General features: G+C 42.2%; 2 protein-coding genes across 14 annotated transcripts in view; one reads left to right on the top strand and one right to left on the bottom strand.

The window, feature by feature from the left end:
• Positions 1–4,644, bottom strand: part of NBR1 (NBR1 autophagy cargo receptor) — a 33,068-nt gene extending 28,424 nt beyond the window's left edge. The window contains exon 1 of one of the 3 annotated variants that reach the window (XM_077853396.1): positions 4,171–4,644. The gene's annotated coding sequence lies outside the window, so the exon portion shown is untranslated. Of the gene's footprint in view, positions 1–3,815; positions 3,972–4,170 lie in introns of those variants that run through there. The other 2 variants (XM_077853398.1, XM_077853397.1) reach the window with 2 other exon arrangements.
• The window catches only part of BRCA1 (BRCA1 DNA repair associated), a 66,808-nt gene continuing 58,545 nt past the window's right edge, over positions 3,999–12,261 (top strand). Inside the window, exons 1-3 of one of the 11 annotated variants that reach the window (XM_077853389.1) lie at positions 3,999–4,131; positions 5,977–6,062; positions 10,419–10,457. In XM_077853389.1, the coding sequence (XP_077709515.1) occupies positions 5,983–6,062; positions 10,419–10,457 (119 nt within the window). In that variant the 5' untranslated portion in view covers positions 3,999–4,131; positions 5,977–5,982. Of the gene's footprint in view, positions 4,132–4,199; positions 4,639–4,795; positions 5,053–5,976; positions 6,063–10,418; positions 10,458–12,261 lie in introns of those variants that run through there. The other 10 variants (XM_077853386.1, XM_077853384.1, XM_077853393.1 and 7 more) reach the window with 10 other exon arrangements.

The raw sequence follows: 12,261 nt of genomic DNA, 5'->3' as shown, positions 1-12,261 counted from the left end.
GGCTGCAGGCGGCGCCAAACCGCTGCGCCACCGGGGCTGCCCTCTTCTGCTATTTATAATCTGTTCGGTGGCTACCACCAAAATCTGTTTTTATTTTGTGTTTTTTTTTTTTCAAAGATTTATTTATTTTAGAGAGAGTATGAATGTGGTGGGGGAGGAAAGAGGGAGGGAAGCAGACTCCCCGCTGAGCAGGGAGTCCCACCAGTCCCACGACCTAGAGACCAAGACCTGAGCTGAAATCAAGAGACGGACACCCATCCAAGCACCCCCAAATCTCACTAGTAAATTTTGCTGAGACATTGTAAATTTTGGCCACACTCACAGAAATCATTTAACATTTGTAAAATCCTCTAGGATTTTATGGAACTTATTATTAGTTAATTCAATACATATTACTGAATATCTGCTAGTAGCAGGATACAAAGAATAAGACCCATAGATCTCTGCCCTCAGGGACTTTACAATCTCATACCTTGAAAATGACATTCTACATTTTTTTCTTGGGAAAGCAGCCTTTTCCTAAACTGAGCAACCCAGGTTCCCTATTAGATCAGTTTGGACAATTTAGAGGCTAAAACACTAGCCAAGAAACTACACCTTTCATCCAAGTTCATTTTTTAAAATAGTTTTACTTTCTTTTCTTTTATGGAGAATTTCATACATAAAAGTGGAGAGTGATGGACGTATGACTACAATAAATAATTCAAGGCTACCCTCATTTCATCTATACATCTGTATTGCCTCCACCTAATCCCCCCAATATAGACTGACAGTAGTTAACTGTTTTTTTTTTTTTTCTCTAAATATTTTATTTATTTATTCATGAGAGACACACAGAGAGAGGCGGAAACATAGAGGGAGAAGCAGACTTCCTGTGGGGAGCCCAAGACAGGACCAGGGACCAGGGACCACACCCTGAGCCAAGGCAGATGCTTAACCGCTGAGCCACCCAGGCATCCCAGTTATCTTTTTAACCAAACTGTAGTAATCTAATTAAAAAATTATTACGGGAAAATTTAAACATATACAGAAGAATAATATACAATGAACTCCTAAGGATCCATCAACTATCTTCCATAATTATCATCAACAAATGACTAATCTTATTATAGCTATACCCGTTTGCTATTGGATTATTTTGACAGACAGCTATTACTTCATCCATAAAATTGAGCATATTAAGTCTTTAAAAAAACCAAGACTTTTTGAAAACTATAATCCCATCATCATGCCTAAGAAGTTAGGAATTCTGTAACTGAATGTCTACTCTGGTCAGTTTTTTTTTTCTTTAAAGGTTTTATTTCTAAGCAGTCCCTGCACCCAACATGGGGCTTGAACCTACGATCCCCAGATCAAGAGCTGCATACTCTACTGACTGAGCTGGCCAGGCGCCTGTCATTGTTTTTAATTAAAAGTTTTACTTACTGATGAGTCGTTAGATTGGTTTGTTCTTATGACTTTATGAAAAAATCATTTGTTAAAATCTAAACCCAAGCTGTAATGAAAAAGGTAATCTTTTAAACATTCATCAGCAAATCTTTAAAAAAACCTCTTCAGGGGATCCCTGGGTGGCGCAGTGGTTTGGTGCATGCCTTTGGCCCAGGGCACGATCCTGGACACCCGGGATCGAATCCCACGTCGGGCTCCCGGTGCATGGAGCCTGCTTCTCCCTCTGCCTGTCTCTGCCTCTCTCTCTCTCTCTGTGACTATCATAAATAAATAAAAAAAAATTAAAAAGAATAAAATAAAAAAACCTCTTCAAATAACCAGATTCTGCTCTAGGCACAGGGGGTAGGAGATGAACAAGACTAAGTCTCAGGAGTTTGCAGCCTAATGGGGGAGGGAGCAAAAGGGTTGAGAAAAGCTGGGCTCTAGACACATGGCTAGTAATGTGTCAGAGCTGTAACAGTGAGCAAATAATTTAACACCTGAACTTTTAGCTCAATTTGTAAAATGAGTCAAATAAAAACATGTGCCCAAGTTCTCTGAAAATGTTACTCAAATATAAAAATCATTACAATAAACCAGTCTTTAGAAGCCAAATGCACTTAAAAAGGACATTGAACTCTCTGAGGATCAGGGATTTTTTTTTTTTAAGATTTTATTTATTTATTCATGAGAGACACACAGAGAGAGGCAGAGACACAGGCAGAGGGAGAAGCAGGCTCCATGCAGGAAACCTGATGTGGGACTCGATCCTGGATCTCTAGGATCATGCCCTGGGCTGAAGGCAGGCGCTAAACCTCTGAGCCACTCCGGGATTCTGGATCAGGGATTTTTTAAATCCCAAAACAATTACCCTTCAAATTTTTCCATTCTTTGTCTTTTAAAACCTAGTTCTTTGAAAATGTTACTCAAATATAAAAATTATTACAATAAATCAGTCTTTAGAAGCCATATGCACCGGCCTGTGTGGAACAATAAAATTGAGATTGTCCTTAAAAAGGACATTGGGAAAAAGTTAAAAAAAAAAGGACATTGAACTCTGAGGATCTGGGATTTTTTTGATTCCAAACAATTACCCTCCAGTTTTTTCATTCTTTGTCTTTTAAAACCTAGAGCCAAGTTCACTACCAAAAGAATTACCAGTTTCTAGCACTAATCTGCCGTCATCTAGTATTCATTCATATAGAATGCAATTCTTCCGGTTCTTAAAATTTGGACAGATTTTGTCAACTCCCCAGATTCTTGGGCAAAAAATATTAGGGAAATGAAGTAATTGATTCAGTCAGCCAAAAAGTGGGTATTCTGAAACACATTCTCACTTTTCAACTTCTGAGAAACACTTCCACACTTTTGAGAGTCCAGAAGGAAGGAAACTAATCTAACTCCCCTTTTCTCAAATTACACAATTAAAATTAGTTTAGATGCCTTGGAGCTCATCCAGCTGGTAAGCTAATGAGAGAAAACAGGAAGTGGGGGACTCTAGCTAAGCTGGATCACATCCAGGTCTTCATAAAGAATTGCCTATTTCTTTTTGGCTTTTATGTGAAAATTCTTTCAGCAAGAGCATTAATCTTGAACTTGTAGAAATACCAAAGCTACGGTTAGCACCATCTGTCCTTGTAGGTTTAAAGCCAGTAAAGTCAGGTGGCTGGGACCAAGGCCTTCGGCTTTCAAAACTGCCATTATTGTAAGTTCACGCCACTGGCTCACCTCTACTTGGCACATGTCAGTTTTTCCTCTACATCGGTTTTTCAGGATGCCAGAAATCCCGTTAATGAAGCAGACCTGGGAACCCGAGCTTTGGTTACTCTCTCTGCCGAAGGCCTGACAAGCTATCCGGGGGTTAAAATATGTGACTAATAGCCGGGTGTTAGACAAAAAACAAAAACGGTGTCTTTCCAATACCAGAGATCCCTAAGGAGACTTTTTTTTTTTTTTTTTTTTTATGAGATTCTCAACAAGCAGAGGGGGATGGGACTGGGAGGCTGTGTGACAATGTCATTTTTTTTTCTTGCAGATTTTATCCTAGTCTTCCAGTTAATGTTTCCAAGCACTCCTCGTCCCCAAAACAGTGTCACCACCCTCTGAGGACTCTCTCATTTTTTTGCCTGGGCCCCCTTTTTGCTAGGGAGTCTCGGTCTTCCATCAGCAGATGCCGAGCGTTCTGAGCCACGGACCCTCATCCTTCTGGCAGTGTCCGCTCCCTCGGCCACTCGGCCCGAACGGCTCTCTCATCTGGTCACTGACAAGACTGGCTGCCCCCAGACACGGAAAAAGTCCCTTTTTTGCAGGATTCCTTCTTTAAGCTTCCCCAACCGTCTCAATGGGAATGTGTTCCCACCCCTCCGTAACCGCAGCTGCTTCCTTACCAGCTCCCCGCCCCCGGGGGGCGCCTGCCGGAGGCCAGTGCAAGAACCGTTCGCTGCCAGCTCTGCTGCTATCCCTGCGGGGCGAATCTAACATGGCGGACAGAAATAGGGCCTAGTCCCCAGTTTCTGAGTTTCCGACAAGGTGATTGGCTCTTACCAATTGTCCCTCAACACTACCATCCCACTGATTGGTCGAGCCTGCGTGGCAGGGGTGGGGCAAGAGCTGCCAGAACAGCACAACAACAACAAACATTGAGGCAGAGGGGCGGAACTACGAGTGCGCAGTCATGAGCCAGAGCCCATTTCCCCTTCCCAGGTAAAATCGGCGCCCACCGCATTCCCTCAGGTCACTGACCTTAGTGGACTCCGTGCCCGAGACTCGCGTGGCTATATGGGAATTGTAGTCCTTCTGGGACTTGTAAGTTCTTTAGCCTATTCGCCGCTCTCAAGATACGAAAACCTAACACTCCAATCCATATCTGTTGACGTGCGTAAGCGCACGCAGTTCTTCAAGCTATCTACTGGCTTGCCGTGAGAATCGCGCCCGCTTCCGCTGTCGCAAGCGCCTCTCCAAAAGACTACAGTTTCCCAGGAACACCGTGGCGAAGGCCTTTCGATCCGCAATGCATGCTGGAAATCGTAGTTTTTCCCCACACAATTCTTTTATTTACCTAAACTAGAGCCTTCCATTGCGGCGGAAATGGTGAGGGAACAGGGCCCCTTTTTGCGACTGTCTCAGGCACTATCTTGCGCTCATATTCGGGCCTCAGGCAGTGATTCCAGCCATCTCTGTGACGTGATAAGCCCAGAGTGGAAACCCAAGGTGAGGGGGCAGGGGCCTAATAGAAAACTTGGGAAAAATTCTTTCTCTTCCGTCTCTTTCTAATTACGTTACTCAGGGAAAGAATTGATGACCAATCGAGAGCCCGGAGAGACTCTCGGCTCTTTCTGCTCCGCCCTTCCGCAACGTGTTTCGATCTCTGATTCTGAGAGGTTCTTGCTGAGTGGCTGCGGCCAGTTTCCGTGGCAACAGGAAAGCGCGGGAATTACAGGCAAATTGAAAGTGCGACTGCGCGGCGCGAGCTCGCTAAGGCTTTCTTGAGTGAGGGCAGTCCGGGGGTTTTTCATAGAACTGGGCCTCTGGGCCTGGGAAACCCGGACGCTTCGCTCTGGGTGAAGGTGAGAGACTCCACAGGAAGGGAGAGGACCCACGGGGTGCTCCGAGGGCAGGAAACAGGTGTGGAGTGTGGGAGAACAAGATGGGTATTACCTGGCAAGGACAGGCAGAGGGTGGAGCCTGAGAAGCCCAAGACGTTGAGTCTGGGGAAATCGAGGGGGCAGGGGCACTTTGTGGGTCCCTGAGCAGGGGAGGCACTGAGGATAAGGCAAGGGGGGCAGGGTGTGTCCGAGGGGGAATCCTAATGGCAAGAACTGGAATGTATCCTGAGGGTAACATCATAGTATAAAATGACAGGCTGGTATATGTGAGATGGAGATCTTGAGGAAGGAAAGGGCAGGGATATGTCTGAGAATAAGAGTAGGCTGGATTTTGTGGGAGGGAGAGTCCTTAAGAAAGAACTGGCTTCATACGCGCTTCTGAGAAGGGACAAGAAGAAAGTAGAGGGGTGTCGGTAGTCACAGATGCTACTGGCGTGGACGGGCCGAAAGAGGATCCTGAGATGAATGCAGACCAGTGGGAAACACTGGGGAAGGGCAGAGGTGGGGAGCGTTGGTTGGAGTTGGTTTTGTTTTTGTTGAGTTTGGTTTTCAGCAAGAAAAAGAAAAAAGCCAGGATGATTGGAGAAAGATGAGACTACCTTTACTCACCTAGTCACCCCACCGTGGCTTTCTTTTTCTTGGAGAGAGGAAAAGACCAAAAGGAAGTGGTTTGCAGGCTTTATGTGGGCGGTGGGGGCGAGGGAGGGAATTTAAATGGTCTTAATTACAAAAAAAATTACATTTCAAAGTAAAAGAAATGAAATTTTGTCATTAATTCTGTGGTTGGTATAATTTTAAAGTACTCCAATCTTACATTTCTTATTTAAAAATGACATCTAATGAAACTAGGCTGTTCTTATAAACCTTTTGAAGTGATGTGTGTGTAGGCATGCAAATATACACATAGATATTTAAGCTTATGCTTTAAAATTCATTGGAACAGGAAAAAATGGATTTATCTGCGGATCGTGTTGAAGAAGTACAAAATGTTCTTAATGCTATGCAGAAAATCTTAGAGTGTCCAATATGGTAAGTAGACAGAAGAGTTTATTACTTTAAGATCCTTCCCTACTTGATTATATCCTATGCAAATAAGTAGAATTGACCTTGCATATATTAAGGAGAAAAAATTGTAATATCTATGAAGATTAGACTATTAAAGTTGTTTTTCTTAACTCAGGAGCTTTGGAAATCCAGGATATTACTCTTTTTCTCCACTCTGCCTCTTCCCTTTTTACTCCCTTAACTTATTCAGCCCCCCATCTTTCCTTTCCTATCTTTCTTTGCTTACGGATTGTCTTGATCGATTCTACTTTGGGGCAGAGATCTGGTTTGGAGTAAGTGGCACTTGGCCTTTTCTTTTCTTTTCTTCTTTTCTTTTCTTTTCTTTTCTTTTCTTTTCTTTCTTTTCTTTTCTTTCTTTTTTCCTTTCCTTTCCTTTTTCCTTCCCTTCTCCTTCCCTTCCCTTCCCTTCCTTTTTCCTTCCCTTCCCTTCCCCTTCCCTTCCCTTCTCCTTCCCTTCCCTTCCTTTTTCCTTTTTTTTTTTTTTTTTTTTTTAAAGATTTTATTTATTTATTCATGATAGTCACAGAGAGAGAGAGAGAGAGAGGCAGAGACACAGGCAGAGGGAGAAGCAGGCTCCATGCACCGGGAGCCCGACGTGGGATTCGATCCCGGGTCTCCAGGATCACACCCCCGGCCAAAGGCAGGCGCCAAACCGCTGCGCCACCCAGGGATCCCGCCTTCCTTTTTCCTTCCCTTCCCTTCCCCTTCCCTTCCCTTCCCTTCCCTTCTCCTTCCCTTCCCTTCCTTTTTCCTTCCCTTCCCTTCCCTTCCCCTTCTCTTCCCTTCTCCTTCCCTTCCCTTCCTTTTTCCTTCCCTTCCCTTCCTTTTTCCTTCCCTTCCTCTTCCCTTCCCTTCCCTTCCCTTCCCTTCCCTTCCCTTCCCTTCCCTTCCCTTCCCTTCCATTCCATTCCCTTCCCTATTTTTAAAATTTTGGGCAGCCCAGGTGGCTCAGCGGTTTAGTGCCACCTTCAGTCCAGGGTGTGATCCTGGGGACCCAGGATCGAGTCCCACATCGGGCTCACTGCATGGAGCCTGCTTCTCCCTCTGCCTCTCTTTCTCTCTCTCTCTCTCTCTCTCTGTCTCTCATGAATAAATAAATAAAATCTTAATTTTTTTTTTATTTTTATTTGTTCATGAGAGACATAGGCAGAGGGAGAAGAAGCAGGCTCCCTGTGGGGAGCCTGATGCAGGATTCAATCCCAGGACCCCAGGATCTTGCCCTAAGCCAAAGCGGACCTCAACCACTGAGCCACCCAGGAGTCCCGCACTTGACCTTTTCATCCAGCCTCTAAAAACAACTCAATCACTTAGAATGGGCATAGTTAATAATAGCAAAGTAAAATCACAAATGATTTGTGCTTGTGAGTGGGTGGGTCTTTGATTGAACTAGCCCCTAAAAATAAAATCTTAAAAAAACAAAACAAAACAGAATACTGCAAATCATCAAAGGCTTCTTTTTGAGTTGAGGCATAATTTACATACAGTGAAATGCAGAGATCTTGAGTGTGCAAGTCAATGAGGTTTGACAAAGTGTATATATCTGGGTAATGCAGTCAAGATATAGAATATTTTGGGATCCCTGGGTGGCGCAGCGGTTTGGCGCCTGCCTTTGGCCCAGGGCGCGATCCTGGAGACCCGGGATCGAATCCCACATTGGGCTCCCGGTGCATGGAGCCTGCTTCTCCCTCTGCCTGTGTCTCTGCCTCTCTCTCTCTCTCTGTGACTATCATAAATAAATAAAAATTAAAAAAAAAAAAAAGATATAGAATATTTCTATCACTCCAGGAAGTTCTCTTGTGTGTATTCAGGAGCTTTTAATTGCTGACCCTCTGTGACCTTTGGAGGCCTATGGCTAGAACTTTATTTCGCTATAATTAGTTTCTTGTATAATTTTATATTTTTTATTTTACTCATTTAAAAGCATTACCCTGAGAAGGATATTCATGGGCTTCATCAGCTGCCAAAGGGAGTCTATGGCTCAACAAAGGTTATGAACTCCAAGCAGTCAGGAGATGATATCTATAGCATTTGCTAAATCTACAATACCTCAGAGTGTCTTGGTGAAAAGCCCTAAAGGAACCTTAGAAAAATTGTTGTCTACGCTTTTCTATCTTATTCCTTTTACTCTGGTCAGTCTGGCCTCTTGGGTTTTTTTGTTTTTGTTTTTGTTGTTTAAGTAGGCTCCACACCCAGCCCAATGTGGGGCTTGAACTCACAACCCTAAGATCAAGACCTGAGCAGAAATCAAGAGTTGGATACTTAACTGATTGAGCCATTCAGGCACTCATGGTCATTCTGGCCTCTTAACTCTTCAACATAAAACATACTCTCCTGCCTGAGCTTTTATGCTTGTTGTTCCCTCTGCCTGAAAAGTTCTGCCCCTGATAATTGCATGGCTTACAGATCTTAATTAAAATACCACCTTTTAAAAGAGGCATTTCCAGACAACCCTATTTAAAATGACAATGGCAACACCATTACACCCAACACACTCTTTATTTCCCCTTCCTGTCCCCTCTCCCGCACCCCCGCATAGCTTTTATCTAACATTCTGTAAAATTTATTCTTCTTTTTACCCTTATAGGACTTAAATTCCATGAAGGCAGGGGTTTGTTTTGTTTACTTCTGTCTCCTTAGAATAGTGCACCCGGGACATAGTAGCCACTCACTAAACGTTTGTCAAAGGTATAAAATAATAAGCTAAATTGGTTCTTTGATAGTTTAATGTTTTTTAGTATGGTGATGGTTGGTGGTGGGTGATATTCAAAAAATAAATTGGAAAGCTGCACCTATTGCCCCTTACATTCAATAAAGGAGAGTAACTTCAAGTATATTTCTCTTTGTACTTCAAAGTTGTCATATTTGGAGTCAAGTAAATAAGATTAAAGAAAATACAAGTTGTGTTTCCAGAGAGATACACGATTTATAAGTAACCCTCCTTTCCCTTATCCCTCAACATTTCAGCTAAATAAAAACAAGAGCTAAAGGAGATTTATAGCTTACTTTATGAATCATCAGAGCCAGAGAAGCAGGAAATGACAACTGGAAAAAAATTGCTTTAGAAAAAGCATAAAACTTAACTCATGATGATTACAAAGAGTGATCAAAAAGTCCTCAATAGTGTGGCATTGGGGTCCATTTATTTTACGTTTCCATGAGACTCAGTCATAAAAGCATAATGTTCTTTCTCATTCTGGCAAATTAAACCATCAGTTAAAAAACCCAGATACATAAAAAGTACAGATGCAAGAATGAAAGTTAATGCTAAATTTTCATTTTCAGTTAGCTATTGTGTTTTCCAGCTCATTTTTAAAAATCTATTTTATGTCAACAAAGACTTAGACTTTTAAACTAAAACTTTTCTTTAAAAAAATTTTTTTTAAAGATTTTGTTTATTCATTAGAGATAGAGAGGCAGAGACATAGGCAGAGGGAGAAGCAGGCTCCTTGCAGGGAGCCCATTGTGGGACTCAATCCTGAGACTCCAGATCATGCCCTGGGCCAAAGGGAGGCACTTAACTGCTAAACCACCCAGGCAGGGGATCCCTGGGTGGCGCAGCGGTTTGGCGCCTGCCTTTGGCCCAGGGTGCGATCCTGGAGACCCGGGATCGAATCCAACGTCGGGCTCCCTGTATGGAGGCTGCTTCTCCCTCTGCCTATGTCTCTGCCTCTCTCTCTCTCGCTTGCTCTCTCTCTCTCTCTCTCTGTGACTATCATGAATAAATAAATAAAATCTTTAAAAAAAATAATAAAATAAACCATCCAGGCATTCCTAACCTAAAACTTTTCATTCTATTGTTGTTAAACCTTAAACTTGTTCAAATGGAAAGTTCTAGGATGGAAATTACACCTAGTCTACTTTTTGTTTATTTGCTTAACAGTCCCCTTGGGTCGCCTGGGTGGCTCAGTAGGTTGATCATCTGACCTCTGCTCTGGTCATGGTCTCAGGGTCCTAGGAATGATCCCCGTGTCTGCTCTGTGCTCAGCAGGGAGTCTGCTTCTCCCTCTCCCTCTTCCTCTGCCCCTCCCCCTGCTGGGCTCCTCTCTCTCTCAAATTAATTAATTAAAACAAAACAAAACAAAAAAACCCTGCCCAGAAAGAGTGTTACGATAGCTAGAGGGTAGGCTTTCCGCTTCTTTGAGGTCTTTCCAGCTAAAATACCTTCTGCTGGCCTCTAACTAAATTACCATTGGTGTTTATTTCTGATTATTGGTAGTTCTTTCTAACTTTTTACACATGATTATATAAGACTTTTGACTTTCAGAAGAGTTTGCTAAAATGTGTATCCTGGTGAGTACCTAACCCAGTTTCTCTTTCCAGTCACTTACCCATGTTGGAAACCCAAAATGCAAATACGCGGTAAGTTTAAAATATTGCCTGACATGAAAAATGTTTAAAATATTTGAATGACTTTCATAGTAAACATTTACTTTCATCAGGATCTAGAAGAGGACCTTTTTCTTTTCATTCTCATTTCCTCAAGTTTTTTTTCAACAGTCCTTACCTTTTCACATATTGAAGTTTTCATCTTCTTAAAATTTATGTTTACAGAATGTTTGTATAGCTTGGCTTATAATTACCATACTGAAACATAATTATTTCAGAGTTGAGTCAGTGGTGAGAATGAAAGCCATCTGGTATCATAGCTGAATCCAATTTCGCCTTTACTGAGAATTTGTTTGATATGTAGCTTATCTGAGGAATAGTGATTTAGTAGCAAATCAGAGTTCTCTTTTGTCGGTGGTTTTTCTTTTTAAAATCACATTAGGTCTGGATTAATAATTCTCACATTGGTACAGAGCATCTCAGATTGTGAACATTTTCCCAAGTAGCATTTACTTTTATTCTGACAATAACCTGAAGAGACTGGTAGAATGGGTGACAGAGAAGGAACCCTAGGTTCAGGTTGAGGGCTTGGCCTGAGATCATTCAGTTAAAAAAAGAGAACTGGTAGTAGAAACCTAGCCTTCTGACTTAATGTGGTATTTTCGTCTTGGTTACCTGTGCTGCGTCAGAAGCTCTGGGATCACAAGAGTTGTGTTACCAAACCTTTCACAACAAGGCTATTGTCCCCCATCTTTTCTTGTACTCCTTTTCTAAAAAGTGAAACACATAATGAAAAGACCCGCATTCCTGCCACACACAGGTTGCTTGTTCTTTGATATCCTGGCAGGACTGTACCAAAATGCTATTGCTGAAGCTCTTATTCAGAATGAAAGATGAAGACTTAAGATGAACTATAGGTTCCTACCTGCCTGTCTGACCTCTTCCACTAGTGCTTACCCCACAGCTTGCTCGCTGACCTTCAGAAACACCAGACAGGGTCCTACTCAGAGTCTGCCCTCTCTGCTCCCTCTGCTGGAATGTAATTCTCCCCAATTGTTGCGCAGTGTGTTTCCTCACATGCAACTGTCTGCGAATGTCACCTTCTTAGTGAGGCCTTTTCTGGCTAATCTGTATACAACCCCCCTCCACATACACACAGCAGTTCCCATCCCTGTTACTGGGCTTTATTTTTATCCTTAGCTCTTATTCCCATATGTTCTCATTTAATTCTCCGTTAACTGTCTTACTGCAACTAGAATGGAAGATCTATGAGGACAGGCTTTGTTTTGTTGTACCTACATCTCCAGGAACAGTACTTGCATATAGTAACTGGCCAATAAACCCTTGTTCTATTAGCAAATGAAATAATCTCAGGAAGGCACTAAGATTTTTGTGAATAGACCAGTAAGGATAGGAATTTGGGTGACGAATTTCCTTTTCCCAAATTTTAATAGTTTTCTAAATTTTTTTATTCTCTAAAGTTTTTTCAGTATTTATTACATTGGTTTTTTTACAGTAATCACAAGCCAAGAATCATGTACCTCCTAAAGTAACATAATAAAAGTCCTAGAACATAGTACCACCTATAAAGTGTTCATGCCAAAAAATTGAACCTGAATTTGATTGAGCCTGTAGGTCTGGTTTGTAGGAAATAGAGGCTAAAGAATATGTTAAACCACATCATAGGGTTACAATTAGTAAAATCCAGAATGTGGAAAATGGTACAGATCAAAGGACCTACTTTTTAAGATAAATGACAAGGTGGAAAAAGGAGGTGAAATCTATAGATTAAGAGATACTTGAGACATATCAACCAAAAGCAATGCATGGATCTTGT

Source organism: Canis aureus, chromosome 16, assembly GCF_053574225.1.
Source record: "Canis aureus isolate CA01 chromosome 16, VMU_Caureus_v.1.0, whole genome shotgun sequence".
In the NCBI taxonomy this organism is placed as follows: Eukaryota; Metazoa; Chordata; class Mammalia; order Carnivora; family Canidae; genus Canis; species Canis aureus.
This window is presented reverse-complemented; position numbering and strand designations above follow the sequence as displayed.